The 15,182-nt window shown below is 50.5% G+C and overlaps 1 protein-coding gene across 3 annotated transcripts in view; it reads left to right on the top strand.

Annotated features, from left to right (window-relative positions):
* Window positions 1-15,182, top strand: part of TMEM266 (transmembrane protein 266) — a 133,253-nt gene that overhangs the window by 65,012 nt on the left and 53,059 nt on the right. For all 3 annotated transcript variants that reach the window (XM_073877428.1, XM_073877427.1, XM_025884192.2), the window contains exon 3: window positions 1,468-1,656. In XM_073877428.1, coding sequence (XP_073733529.1) covers window positions 1,468-1,656 — 189 coding nt within the window. The remainder of the gene's footprint in view (window positions 1-1,467; window positions 1,657-15,182) is intronic.

Below are 15,182 nucleotides of genomic sequence, written 5' to 3'. Positions count from 1 at the left end.
AGGGTGAGAATGAGCCCTTAGGGAGCCTCCGTTTCACCTCCTTGTGTTTCAGCTGGAGAAGCTGAGGCTCCAGAGAAGCCCCAGGGAGGTCGGCCTTGGAGTCAACACAGAGCCCAAGAACAGCTGCCAAGACTGACTGCCACCCCAGTAGTAAAACCCGCCTCTCAGTGTTCCCTCAGACATTTAATTTCCACTCCTCTCCATTCACACCATCTTTCTTTCTGACCTTCATTGTTTGGCCAGAAGCATAAGACCCAGCCCCTCAGATTCTACAGATTAAGAGAGGGTCAGGGATGTGTTGGGGGGACCGAAGACGGCACCCCAGGAAGTTAGAGCAAAGTGATCTAGCCCAGCATCTCTCCACAGGGTCCCTGTTGGTGTTGGGACAGGATACTTCTTTGTTGTCAGCCACGCCACAGGATGTGTCCTCCTCCCACTTAATGTCGGTAGTGACTGAATTGCCATATATCCACCAGGAGGTTGGGAGGTGATACTGCCTCGAGCTCAGAAGCCTTGTATTGCCAGAGTAGCTGTCAGGTATTCGCAGTGCCCTGCGTAAGCTGCCAGTGACGTAAGAGACCGACAGCTCCCCAGAAGTTTGATCAAGTGGCCTCCTTTTCCTACTCTCAGCCTTAAGAGGGGAGATGGAGTAGAACCAGTTCAAGTGGGAAGGGGGTGGCAGCCAGGGACAGCTGGCCCCTGCTGTCCTCACTGTCCAAGGCCCAGGTGGTCTCTCCAGGTCAGTTCCCCAACCACCAGCAGTACATCCAGTCGCGAACAGAAACCTCTCTTCTCTATTGTGGTACAGATGTTAGAAACATTTTAAAGGACCTTTACAGAGAAACCCAGGAAACAGTTTAAAAGAGTATATTACTCCGGGGCGCCTGGGTGGCTCAGTCAGTTAAGCGTCTGGCTCTTGGGTTTTGGCCCAGGTCATGATCTCAGGGTCCTGGGATCGAGCCAGGTGTTGGACTCCCTGCTTAGTGGGGAGCCTGCTTCTCCCTGTCCCTCTGCCCCTCCCTGCCACCCCCTCCCACTGCTCGTGCTCTCCCTCTCTCTGTCAAATAAATAAATAAATCTTAAAAAAAAAAAAAAAGAATATATTACTCCAATATAAAGTCTAGGGACCAAAAATCCTAAAGATCTAAGCCCAGGTTTTCCTGGTGGGCAGAATTTTCATCTGGGTCTTTAGCCCCCTTGATAAAGACCCTACCTCCATAGCTCCTATTTTCAAACCTGAGCAGTTCCTCCTTCACTTCTTCCATTGTTCCCCAACTGGTAGAGGACACAGGGGCTTCAGTCCAGTCCCTTGGATGGCCAGCGTGGAGGATTGGCGACCTCCAGCTTCCCCCACTCGCCACCAGCACAGCATAGATTCTGATGCATTCCTCTTCCTTCCCTTGGGGAGTAGAAAAATTACTTTGTTCTTGAGGGTTGACTGCCCTGTTGCCCTTCTCCCCAACTCAGGCCTGCCATAGAAGGAGGAATTTCTGAAGTTGAGATCATCTCCCAGCAAGTAGACGAAGAAACCAAGAGCATTGCTCCCGTGCAGCTGGTGAACTTTGCCTATCGTGACCTGCCCCTGGCTGCGGTCGACCTCTCCACGGCGGGCTCGCAACTCCTGTCAAATCTGGACGAAGATTACCAAAGAGAAGGGTAGGTGCTGGGACTGGTAAGTAGCTAAGAAGGCTTTTGCATAATCCCCCGAGTTTCCATGGGTACCTCCAATGAGGCAGCACAGGGATTAGAGACCAGAAGTTCACATCGGCCACCCAAGCTCTTTTTCTCCTCAGACATTGCTTCCTCAGAAAAATGCTTCAGACACAGAAATATCTGTTGCTGCTAGATAACCTCTTACGTGACATTTGCTTGGAACTCAGAGATTCATAAAATTGTTTTAGGACTGAACTCCTTAATGGCCCATCCAACCTCCTCTCTGTACACTTGGGAACCAGGAGACCCACAGGGATTAGGAATGGCCCAAGGTCACAGAGACCATAAGGGGTGGACTTGAACTGCACTGCCCATTATCAGCCAGCCCTCACCAGGGAAGAGGCTGGGAAGAAAGCATTCTACACGCAGTAACATGCTGAGTGTGTAAGGGAATTTAGCAGCATTTAGCTAGGAACTTTGTAGACATTAGCTGCTCTCTTTTCAGCAAGGACATGTAGGATATGCTAGTCCTTGAGTCAAAGGAGTGGCCCCTACCCACTCCTACTTAGCTTGTCAGGCAGATTGGATGCCTTTGTTCTCCAGTTAATTTCTCATTAGCCTGGTCTGTCTTACAAACCTTCTGAAGCTGAATGGGTGTTAGAGCCGAATGGGGCAGGGGAGACACACGAGTTCGATGCTCTCCTTTTATGTAGGGGAACCTGAAGGGCAGGAACAGGTCCTAGGGTCTCCCAGAAGGTCAGACTTTTCCCAGCCCCACCGTTTTGCTCATAGAGAATTTTATAATTATTGTTTTCATATAACACCCAGTGCTCCACGCAGAACGTGCCCTCTTTAAGACCCATCACCAGGCTAACCCATCCCCCCACCCACCTCCCCTCTAGAACCCTCAGTTTGTTTCCCAGAGTCCATAGATAGAGAATTTTAAACATTGGCCAGGACCTTAGGAGCCACTTCTGGGCCACTGTTCTTTCTCAGGTGTCTGTACATAGTTTGGAACATGCTGGCTGCTTTGAATACAAAAATGAAGGGTTGCTGGGTTATTTTAGAAGCAAATGAGAGGGCTTAGCTAAAGTTAAATTTGCAGAGCTTGGATTTTCTGTGCTTGTTTCCTGAAGGGGCTCTCCCACTTCCCGAGAGAAATTTCCTAACTATTGTAAAACCATACACCTTTTGCAAAAACTGCACCCTAGGGGCTTTCTCTGAAAATACGATTTTCTCTCAGTATTGTGCATAGTCGAGTCGGGAGGACATTGGGGGAAAAGGACAGGCCGGCAGGTGGGAAATAGCGAAGGGATGCCTGGCATCCTGAGCACTGTCAGCACCTGTCTGATGGCAGGGCTGGCTTCTGGATCTCCAGATCCTTGAGGCCCTGAGCCAAGACCGGTTTCAAGCCCGCGCCACCTGCGCCGTTGCACAGGCCCTACGTCTGGTTTAGTGCTTTGCAGCTCCTTCCCGGAGCGCCTGGTGACCGTGACACTGCAGTCTGGTGGTCAGAAGTGGTAGTGCGGCTGGTAACAAGTCCCAGTCTTTCCCGAGGACTGTTTCTCCCCCAGCCTGAGCCAATGTTAGGCCCTTTTCAGGTTTGCCGTCAGGAGGTGGGGAGAGAAACGGGAAAGCCCGCAAAAGTTCTGGTTCGGGGCAATGTACACACGGGCAGCCTGTGGGCATGCGGTGTGCGCTGTGCGGCTCCCTCCCCGCACCAGAGAGCCCGGAAGGAGGCCTGCTTTATCATTCCACTTGCTCCTGAATTAGACCCCTGCAAGGCTTCTTCTGCTTCTCGAGAGTACAAATGAAGTACCCGCAAGGCAGAGAGGCTCTTGATTTGCTGTGAGTGTCCAGGTGTGCCCCGGAAAGCTGCTCCTGTTGGGCCAGTAGGAGGCGGCCGGGAAGGGAATGTGCCCAGCCACTGGAGCTCTCAGTGAGGAGCTTGCACCCGCGGCCGGAGGGCTTCCCGGAGGAAGGAAGAGCGGGCCCAGGGCAGAAGCCGGGGGAAGGGAAAGCAAAACAAAAGCACACTGTGGAGGGGACAGGCCTCTCTTCACAAGGCTTCTTGACTCTTGCTGCATTTCCTGGGGGTTTCCCAGAATTTCCAACCTGGCCTATTTGGAAACATCGCCAAACAACTCTACCGACATTTCCGGTCAGCCTTCCAAAAGGTGTGACATAAGTCTCTTTAAAAACACCTCTTCTTACTGTTAAGAAACAAAATTCGTCTCAGTACATTTGAAGATCTGATTGGCTTTATTCAGTGATTCATGGATTGGGTGCTGTGCCATCTAGCAGATAGAAAGGAGGTCTGAGGAGCTGTACAAAATGGAAGACTTCTACAGGCAGAAGGAGGCTGTGCAAGAAAGTTATTCCAGGAAAGAGTGGACTGTTCAGGCAAGGCCACCTTCTTTGAGGGATGGCAGGGTCTGTAAGGAAGATGACCTCGCTGGTGCTGACCAGGTAGTTCCAGATTGACTGCTTCAAGGTGACATTCCTGGGAGAGGCTGAGCTACAGTTAAGTTAGGTATTAAGTCTCGGTTTGCTGATATGGGGCTTAGCATGGGTGACTCCATTCTGGGCCTGTTATCTCTCTTTTTTTTTTTTTAAAGATTTTATTTATTTATTCATGAGAGACGGAGAGAGAGGGAGAGGGAGAGAGAGAGAGAGAGAGAGAGAGAGAAGCAGAGGGAGAAGCAGGCTCCCAAGGAGCAGGGAGCCCGATGCGGGGCTCGATCCCAGGACCCTGGGACCATGACCTGAGCCGAAGGCAGACGCTTAACCATCTGAGCCACCCAGGCGCCCCGTTATCTCTTTTAAAAGTGTCAGAGGAAGTGTTATATAGAGACATGAATGTTGTCATGAATGAAATATCCATGATATTTCAGTGCTTTTACATTACCCAGAATCTGAAAATGTTAAGAGCTGGAAAAGACCTTAGAAGACATCTACGCTAGGGGTGCCTGGGTGGCTCAGTCATTAAGGGTCTGCCTTCGGCTCAGGTCATGGTCCCAGGGTCCTGGGATCAAGCCCCATGTCAAGCTCCCTGCTCAGTGGGAAGCCTGTTTCTCCCTCCCCTCTCCCATTTCCCCTGCTTGTGTTCCCTCTCTCCCTATGTCTCTCTCTGTCAAATAAATAAATAAAATCTTAAAACAAAACAAAAAATCTACGCTAAATATTCTAATATTCCAGAGTCTAGAGAGTGCAAAGAACTTGCCCATGGTCACACAGCAGCAGAGTCTGAAACAGAGCCTCATCTCCTGGCCCCTGATCCAGACTAGCACTACTGGGCTTCTGTTTGTCACCTGTCCCTTTACAACATCACAGTTGTGACTGTGGTTAATATGTCCTGCACACATGACACCACAGTGGGGCCACACTGTCAGATACCTTTAACTGGTTGGGGTGTTTTGAATCCGTTTTCCCTTTTGCCCATGAAAGCCCTGTGAAGAAGGACCAGTCGCTGTGATGTGGGTAAGCCCCTAGGCATGCGGAAGAGCCCCATCTCCATCAAGCGCCTTGCCTTTCCCAGGAGCCCGTAGTCCTTCTTATGTGCCTGCCTAGCAGAGCCCAGACTACAGATCTACACTGCCGGCTCTCTATGCTCCTCATACCCAGGCTGTTCAGGGTTCAGGGAGGAGAACCAGCCATCTGTGCAGATTGGCACCTTGGTCAGCTCAGGCTGCCCTAACAAAAGGCTGGGGCCTTAAGTATCAGGAATGCTATTTTCTCACAGTGGTGGGAGATGGAAGTCCATGATCAAGGTGCCAGCAGGGATGGTGGCTGGTGGGGACTCTTTGGGTTATAGATGGCGGCCTTCTTGCTCTGCCCTCCCATGGCCTTTCCTCATTACCTATGGGTAGAGGGAGAATGTGAGCTCTGGTCTCCTCCTCTTCTCTCTCTCTCTCTTTTTTTAATATTTTATTTATTTATTCATGAGAGACAGAGAGAGAGAGAAACAGAGGGAGAAGCAGGCTCCCCGCTGAGCAGGGAGCCCAATGCAGGACTCGATCCCAGGACCCAGGGATCATGACCTGAGCCGAAGGCAGACGCTTAACCATCTGAGCCACCCAGGTGCCCCCTCTTCTTTTTTTTAAATTTAATTTTATTTTATATATTTTTTTATTATTAATGTGTTATTTGTTTCAGGGGTACAGGTCTGTGATTCATCAGTCTTACACAATAACAGCGCTCACCACAACACATACCCTCCCTAATGTTCCCACCCTGACCTCGCATAAATCTAATCACGTCCCAGAGGCCCCACCTTCAAATATCATCACACAAGGGGTTAGGGCTTCAAGATAAAATCGGGCACGGGGCGGGGCGGGTGGGGCACAGACATTCGATCCATAATAGCACCTCCCCAGACTCAACGTCTCTACTCTCAACTTTCTTCTCGGTTCTGCCTGACAGTGTCCCTCTGTGGTCCTGGCTGGAGGTCACTCCTGGTCCCACGCGATCATCTCAGATTGCTTCTGTTTTCCTCAAGTGCCCCCTTGCCTTCAGCAGATGACCTCCTCTGCTCCTTCCTCAGAAAGTAGAAACTTCCAGTGGGCCTACACCCTACCCCTCAAGCCCCCCGCTGCTCCTTCTAGGGTCCCCCTGATCTCTGAGCTCTGACCCCCTTCTCCCACCTTCCGAATGTGATTCCATCAGTTATATCCTCACCCTGACTCACCACGCACTCCTGTCTCACGTTCTCCCTTGACTGCACGTCCCCTTTAGCTGCCACCCTCTCTCTCTCCCTTGTGGCCAGACTTCTTGAAAGCCTTATCTGCACTTGCCACGTCCCCTTTCCCTCGCAGTCATTCCTTAGCCTCCTGCAGTCCAGCTTGAGCCCCATCTGCATGGTGGAAGCTGCCCTGTGCTGCTGGGACCCTTATGCTATCCTCTGGCCAGCACTGGAAACTAGCAGCCCCTCCCCCCCTTCCAACACAGCCTCCCTGTGCCTGCTGCTATTCCACACTCTCCTGATTTTCTTCCTGCCCCTCTGGCTCTTCTGTCCAAGCCTTTTAAAAATTGTTCTTTCTCTGCTTGGTCCCTCAGTGTTGGGGCTCTTCATTTTCTGTCTTTGGTCATTTTCTCTCTACTGATTCTATACACGGGATACTTTCGTCCAGTCCCATAACTTTATATTTTTCAACTTGTACTTTGAAAGCCATATCTCTAGTGCAGCTCTCTCTCTCTCTCTCTCTCGAATTGCTGGCTCATATCCAACCACTTCCTGGATGTCTTCACCGGGATCCCAAACACACCTCAGAATCCTAACAAGTATCCGTGGAATAGTCTGTTCTTCCCCTGAGTTGGCTGCATATTTGACAGGAGAGTTCTTGTCTCTCATACAAGTCACTGCTAAAAACAGCCTTTTCAGTAACAGCACTCAAGTCCAGCCTGAGGAGCCACATCCTGCCCCTCCAGAACTTCTGGCCTTCTCATACCCAAACCTGAAACTGAACTGTCTTCTCCCAAAATGTATTTTCTATAGCTCCCATCAGTGGACCTACACCTAGCTGCCTGGCCTCCCAACCCATTACCTCCAGAATGAGTCACATGTGCATTTTGGCTCATTTGGAATGACTCTGAGCCTCCTTGCCGCCTTGTCAGGAGCCACGGGTTTCCAAGACACCAAAGCTCCGTGAAGCTAGTCAGTCAGGTGTGGTCACTACTGGGATTTGTGTGCTTCCTCCTCCCCTGCTCTGGCTCCTTCTCATCCATGTCCACTGCCCATGAACCCACTGCCACCAGCAGTTTCCATTGTGGCAGTGTTTGTGATCAGTTCAGGGGTTTCAGAAACCCCAATGCCAGACATACCCACACAGGGTGGGCACCATGCCAGGTGGGGAAGAACAGCCTCCCCCCAACAGCCCCCCAGCAGCCCCCAACCGTACTACACTGTCTCTGAACCCAGAGGTGGCTCTGCTTACGGCTGCAGCTCTGGTCCTGTTTGCTGCTGACCTTCGCCCCTCTACCAGCAGCTGTCCAAGCCGATCCACAGGGCGGCGCTAGCACACCACGCCCCTGTGGTCATCATCCTTTCTCTCCTTGCTTCTTCCCCCCCACCAGGCGCCTCTTCCTTCAGTAGTGACACAGCACAAACCTGCAAGTACGTCCACAGATGTGAAGGCTCAGGAGACGGGGAGAGGGGAGACAGAGAAGGTTTCTGAGCATGTCTGAGCCCCAGCTGAGCTGGTCACAGTGCCGTACTACACCGATAACCTGAGAGACCAGGCTAGTTCCTTTGCTCTCACCCCTCATGTTCTGCCATCTCCACGTCCTGTAAATTCCTGCTGCCTTCATACCTCTTCAGTATACCACCCTTCTCACAAAGGCTTGGTGACTATGTTGGCTTCATCCTCACACTAAGGCTTCCTTCAGTTTGTGAGAGAGCTGCCTGCCTTCCTCATTCATGTCTGGTAAGAGAGAATGACTGCCCATTATTCTCTCTTAAGAGAAACAGAGAACTTTCCCAGAAACCTTTACCCCTCTCTCTTCATGTCTTATTGGCTAGAATTGGGTCACAACGGATATGGGACCCACCACTTGAACTGTATCATTTCCCAAAACACATTGCTGTTACCCAATGGAGCAGGAGTGGGATAGATATTGGAGAATCGCCCACAATGCACCACAGCCTTCAAGAGCATCAAATCTCCATTCATAGCCTTTGATCCCAAATTAAATCTTTTCTTCAGCTTTTCTTGTCATCGTTTGGGACAGATCGAGGAACATGTCTGCCTTCTTAGACTATTTCTTCTATAACTTGGTCAACTTGATTCTCTCACTCCGATGCAGTTTGACTTGTGTCTGTCATCCTGGTGGGCAATGCTTTATGTTTCGTTGTAACTAAATCCCCTCTGCCTGGTTCTCATTCTTTGCCGTCGGACATCACCCCATTGAGTGGTGGGGAAGTGAGGCACAGAACTGCTTCTCAGTGAACCAACTGTCCACTTTTAGAAGAGTGAAACTAGGTTTGCAGGGCTAACTCATGGCGCAGACTGGAAGTTCTACCTTCTCCTAACCAGCTCCATTGCATTGAAGGCCTAGTTGGATTGCCTCACAAAGGCTTGGTGACTATCAGCCAGCTACTTTGAACTGCATACAACAGAAAGCCCATCTCAAACTCAAATAATGATGACTTTGATTAGCCCACGTAACATGGAGCACAGAGTTAGGCAGCATCAGGGTTGGTCCAGATTCCTTCCATCTCTCTGTTCTGCTGCCAACAGTGTTGGGCTAGACAAGAGGCCACAAAAGAGGAAATTCAGAGAAGCCCAAGGTCTCCACCCTAGGGAGATGATGGTGATAGAATGTGTTGAGAAAGGCAGTATAAGGCAAGAGTCATTCACCCCCTTTTACAGAGGAGATTCTATGGCCACAGAGAGAAATAGTGCTCCCCATATTTTTGGTGGAAAGAGGGTACAGAGAGGGTCATGAGATGTGGTGGGATAGTCTTTGTCAAAAATATATAAATAAAGTAAGAAATGAAAGGCATTCAGCTTTTTGGAATTATTTATATTTTAGGGTTCTAAAAGGTTGGACCTGAGAGGTCAGGGCTAGACCCCTGGAAAACAGAAGCTTGGAGGAAGGATGGGTAGACAGAAAGGGATGTTACTACTTAAAGATGACGCCAATGGCACATTTCTGTCAGAACTTCACAGTCAGAGGAAGAAGACATAATAGCACAGGAATGGCTTTTTAGCTGTCAGGCTGAAAAAAAAAAAAAAAAAAGACAGGTCCAATATAGCAACATCTTTAAATAAGGACTAAACTAATTTTAGATATGCCAGCAAACAGAGGCTGTAGGCAAGGAAGAGGAAGGGGAGGAACATACTAAACCAAAGCCCAAAATACTGTCCTTTCTCCCTACACTGTCTAGCTCAAGGACCACCTCCTCCAGGAAGTCTTCTGTGCCCCCACCCCACCCAGGGCAGGGCCCCAGGGTTCTGTATACCCCTAGCCCTTTGCCTCCCTTTATCTCAGCACTCGTGACACTGGGCTTTACTGGCCTGCTCACCAGTCTGCTTCCAGTACTGGACCATGTGCTCCCTCAGGGCAAGGATCAGATCCTTTGAGCCTGGAACAGAGAGTGTTGATGGAAAGAAGGAATGAGTTGAATGAATGAGTGAGTGAGTGAATGGATAGGACTGTGTTAAGATAAGGATGAAGAGAAGGGGAAGCCAGTTCTGTTTGGGGAGAATTAGGGGCTGGTCCCCAGACTTCTGTGGGGTCAAGGATGAGCCACAGGGAGAGACCAGGTTTCCTTTTTTAAGATTTTATTTATTAGAGAGCAGAAAGGGAGAAGCAGACTCCCCACTGAGCAGGGAGCCCGACATGGGGCTCAATCCCAGGACTGCAGGATCATGACCCAAGCCGAAGGCAGATGCTTAACTGATTGAGCCACCCAGCCACCCCGGGACCAGGTTTCTCATGCCCCAGAATGCAAGACTGTGGTCTGTGGCTGGCCCTCCCCTGAGCATCCCTGCTAATTCCACACCCCTCCACAAAGTCTTCCTAGAAAAAATAAATCAGATTTGCTTCAGAACATGCCAACTTCACCTAGAAGAAGGAAAAGCCTGGGGCACCTGGGTGGCTCAGTCAGTTGGGCGTCTGCCTTCGGCTCAGGTCATGACCCCGGGGTCCTGAAATGGAGTCCCGCATCGGACTCCTTGCTTATTGGGGAGTCTGCTTCTCCTCCCTCTGTCCCTCTCCCAACTCATGCTCTCTCTCTCTCTCTCTCCCTCTCAAATAAATAAATAAAATCTTTTTTAAAAAAGAGGGAGGAGGAAAAGCCTTTTGGGGCTCAGAGCTAAAAGGCAGGTGCATCCCTGCCATGACTTTGCAAGTGCATCTAAAAGTTCTGTATCTACACTTGGCTAGCAAAGTCTTTTGTGTTTTTCTCCCAAGGAGAAAAAAGTTCAAAAGGAGCTTCATTAATCCATTTTCTTGATGTCAGTAAGATCTGTCTATAATAAAACGCCTCTTCTTCCTCTGGCGTACTGGCTGGACCTGGGACTGTGTATTTTCAATAGGCTAAGGCTTCTGGGAAGCTTCTTGATGCCCCAAACAGGCAATAAAGATTTAGTTAAGATGAAAAAAAATTCCCGGTAGGCACAGGTTAGCTTCTTCTCTGTAGTCCAAGAATCTCAAAGATTTTTCTTTGATTAAGAAGGCAATAAATTCACAGATTTATTCTTAACAAAATAAACCTTCCGGCCTCACTGATGCGCCGGTACTGGGTGTACGTCCGCAGGCTACCACTAGGTGGCGGCAGAGCGCCTCCGACCACCTTCGCGGGGTGTGTGAGTGCTGCCTAGAATGGCGGAGGAAAAGGTCAAGTCCCCCGTTGCAAGTGGGCTGAATTCATGGTGTTTGGGGCTCCTCAGTCACCTGTGGAGGCACCTGGAATCCACACTTTGGCCAAATAGAAGAAGGGGGAGTGTAGCTGCCTCGGGGTTTGCCAGACGACAGAGAAGTGGAAAACAGTAGGTTAGGAAGCTGGCCTGATCCACACATCCCTGCTGCAAAGCCTGGCAAAGGAGGTTTGCAGACTTGCGGCCATTTCTGCGAATTGAGGACTCCTGAGGTGGGAGGGAGCCTTAGAGCCACTGCCCAGCAGCACCCCAGTCCCTAACAAGTCAGATGTGGCCCTTCAGATGTGTGTGGACAATGCCCTGGGTGCCCCCCAAGTAGGAGCAGCCAGTCTGTGGTGTGTGTCTGCCTTTGTGTCCCCAGAGGGGGGTTTTGTGCCTCACCATGGTGGGTGACAGCTCCTAGCTCCCAGCCCCGAGCTCATACCGCCACACTCTGCTGTCTTTCCCAGTGTTGGCATTTCCCAGGATGCAAGAAACCTGAGATTCTGGGACAAGCAAATGTCAGACTCCCTGACCCCCGCTGCATACAGCCCTCCTCCTGCTGTCTTCCCCAAGGCAGTGAGGCTAACCTTTAGCTCTGATTGCAGAACTGAAGCTGCCAGTATGGAAACCAATTTCTTTAGTTCCCAGACGGCCAGGAGGGTCATCTCTCACCTCCAACCTGAGAGTTCCTGTTACGTGACATGGATTTACGTGCTCGTATTTCTGGGTCTGAGTGCACTGCTGTGGCCTGCCTCCTGGAATTGGGTGCAGGAACAAAGAGGATGCCGGACAGCGCTTTCCTGTTGTTCTGGTGCTCCCTGAGACAGAAAGGAGCCCCACCGACCCTTTCAGATATTTAGCAAAAGGGTGTCCCTGTGGGCATTGGGTTGATGGTTCTCACAAGTGGATGTTTGTCTTTTTGGAGAACTCCTATGCATGTGGGCTCATTTCCCTCCTCCTGCTTTTTTTCTCCCTTTATTTGTTTTGCTTTTCAGAGTGGCCTAAGACTAGTTGCTCAGCACTTAGTCAGAAATCATTTTACAAGGCTTCCGGCTCCGTGAGGATAAAGGCCCTGCCCACTATCATGTGCTCACCACCTAATACAGTGCCTGGCATTTAGGGGGCACGTAATAACCATGCCTGGAATGGAATGAATGTTGATGTTCAGATTAATTAATCCCTTTTCTAACGCCCACGTACCTAAATCATCGTCGTAGTAGATACGTATAGTAGACATGAAGTACTGTTATGTGCTTTTCATACGTTATTTTCAATATTTTAGAACAACAACCCTGCAAAGGTAGATAATACTTACTCTATTTTGGAGATTAGGAAATTAAGACTCAAAGATTACACTCAGAGTTCAGTCAGTTGTGAGACTGTGACTTGGAGACTCCAGCTACCCCCCAAACCCAACTGATGGAAAAGTTTGGCTTTCCCCACCATTCGTTAACAAAGACAAAAATTGAAGGAATTGTCTTCTAAAACAACTAGATGAGTTAACATTTGTAAAGTGCTTGGAAAACTCCTGTTTCATAGTAAATGCTGTATAAGCGTTTGTTAAATCAATAAAAATAAAGCCTAGGTCGATGCCAGAAGTTGGACTGAAGTCCACCTCATGGCTTTCTCTGACAGTGTTTTAATCACCAGGAACAAATGCAGTAGAGTGGGGCCCTGGGCTGTTCTGTTGACCCTTGACACCACCACCACGTCTGCAGCATCCAGGCCACGTGTGTTAAGCATCACAGAATTGGAGCCCTTGGGGCTAGGAGGGGTCTCAGACTGCCCAGTCCTGGAGTTTGAACCTGGAGCCCAGGTGTCCTTCGATGATCCCTCAATGAGATTTGAAAGGTCCATGCACCCCTTAGAATGTGATGCCCAGTGTTGTGGTTTTCTGCATTTTTCAGGCACAGGGCCACAGTTTTTGTCTGGTTAGAGAGCTCTGCAACCCAGCAGGATTCTGAGGCTCTGGTTTGGCAGTGCCTCCTGAGGTCCGCATTAGGGGCAGGTAGGGAATCCCAGTGCTCGGGACTTCATTCTGGCCCCCCCTACCAGACAGGCTTCTGACTCCCTCCACCCCCTCCCCCAGCTCCTTTCCTAGGGGACTTGATGGATGAAAATCACAATGTAGGACTGACAGGGCCATCTGGCCTGGCTACCTACAGGGAAATAAGCTTTTCTGTCGTCTGCTGCCTCCTCCCGGGACGCCATGACTCTCCACTGCCTGTGAGCACCTTTTCGGACAACTTGAAGGGCTCCACATTATGCAGACTCTCGCCACCGCCCCCTTCCCCTATTATGCATGTTCCCAGCCACGCCAGCCCAGCAGCCACAGTGGCCCGACTGCTTCGTGGATTGCCGGGGCGGGAGAGGCCACAGGAGCAAACAGCCTCTGCTATCCTGGCGCGGCATGCTTCTGCTTCACCTTTCAGAAAGGGGCTATTTCAGTGCCAGGCTTGGGAATGCTGCCTGATGGAGCAGTGACCTGGAGCTGCCTGCTTCCAGGCCACTCCCGCGGCCTTACCTCACACGAAAGATACATTGGAAATTTGCCAAAGTTCATCCTAATTTTCTAAAAGTTATTCTTTCAAACCTTTATCAAGACACCTAAGAATATAAAGCAGAAGCAGTAAAGGTACCCAGCACCCCCGCTCCCGCCCCAGGATTTCTCTGAGGCCTCGGGAACTAGTAGAACCTCACAGCAGAACACCTGCCTACCTGCCAGGGGATGCCATCTGGCTGTTGATATTTACAGACTTTGGCAGCCCAAGCCTGCCTCCTGGAGCGGGCCCCTCTGCTATCGCTGTAGCAAGCTATGAAATTGATAGACGTCTCCCCTCTGGTGGCCATTCCAGGGATAACACCATCTTGAGAACCAGCTCCTGGGCCTTGATCGGGCTGGATGCTGAAGGAAGTATCTTCCCTAATTAACAAGTCAATGCTGATTTCCCTTCTGGCCCATTAAGCTACTTGAGTCATTATTTAACCACTCAGGGATATTTTGAAACTGGACACATTCTATTTTTCTGCTAAAACACAGTCTCTTAGGAATGTCTGAGGCATTTGAATTTCACAGGAATTTTATTAGCAGCTTGGGATTTCCAAACAGTCGCTCAGCCAGAAAGTCTGCTGCTTCAGCCCAACCTCTGTCCTGGAGCCTTGGGGTCCATGGTCCTGCTCTTCAAGGAGCTAGAAGCTAAGAGCCTGCTTGAATTCTGACTTCAGCCTCCTGTCTCTGGCTGAGGAAGCCCTCAACACCCCCACAAAGGCACGCACTCAGTCTCAGTGAGTGTCCCTGAGTCAGTTGGTGGGGGAGGGGGGGCTGCCCAGTGGGCCTGCCTGCCTCTTCACTCCCCCACAGGCTGGGCCAGCACCTGCTTGCCTTCACTGGCTCATAGCTCTTGCTCCCAGACCCCCTTTGCCACGCACCGCCCGTCTCCTGAAATCCCTGCCACCTCTCACAAAGCAGTTCTCCCCCAAATTACTTGCCATCTCACTGAAATGCAGACTCTTACTCGGTGGGCACAGAGCAGGCCCACAATTCTGCATTTCTAACCAGGTCCCAGATGATGCTGATGCTGCTGGTCCATGGAGACCACCTGGCGTCAAGGACCTAGGACATTGGTTCTTAATCTCAGCCACACACTGGAATCACCCAAGAATATCAAAAAATACTGAGGCCTGGGTCCTACTCTACAAGTTGTGGTTGAAATGGTCTGGTGTGTGGCCTGGGCACTGAAACTTTTAAAAGCTCTTTTGGTGGTCCAGGGATGCAGCCCACATAAAGAACCACTAACCACAATGCAGACTGCAGATTTCCAGCCCCAGGGCAGCTGAGCCTCTTCACACGCTCTGTCCCTCCGTCTGCTTCAGTTCAGTCCACCCCCATGTATGTTGCCCTGGGGTCCACATCTACCAGGATGCAAATAGAACCTCTTGACCTTGTGCAGAATGGGGGCTGCCTGAGGTCACTCCCCGGTGGGCATGGATGAGGGCTGGTAGTTGAAAGCAAAGTCAGGGCAGGCATGAGGGGCAGCTGGGCTGGCGCAGATGGAAAAACAGGACAAGCGTAGTGGGGCACAAGCTCTGTTTTGCTGCTGCCTTGGGGGTTCTTTGGGAACTGTGCCGGTTGTGCCCAGGGCCGTAGAAATGCCTGCAGCATCTGCC

Source organism: Callorhinus ursinus, unplaced genomic scaffold (assembly GCF_003265705.2).
Source record: "Callorhinus ursinus isolate GAN/ISIS: 27379988/994484 unplaced genomic scaffold, GSC_fseal_2.0 scaffold25, whole genome shotgun sequence".
Lineage (NCBI taxonomy): Eukaryota > Metazoa > Chordata > Mammalia > Carnivora > Otariidae > Callorhinus > Callorhinus ursinus.
Note: the sequence above shows the minus strand (reverse complement) of the source record. Positions and strands in the feature narration are given on the sequence as shown.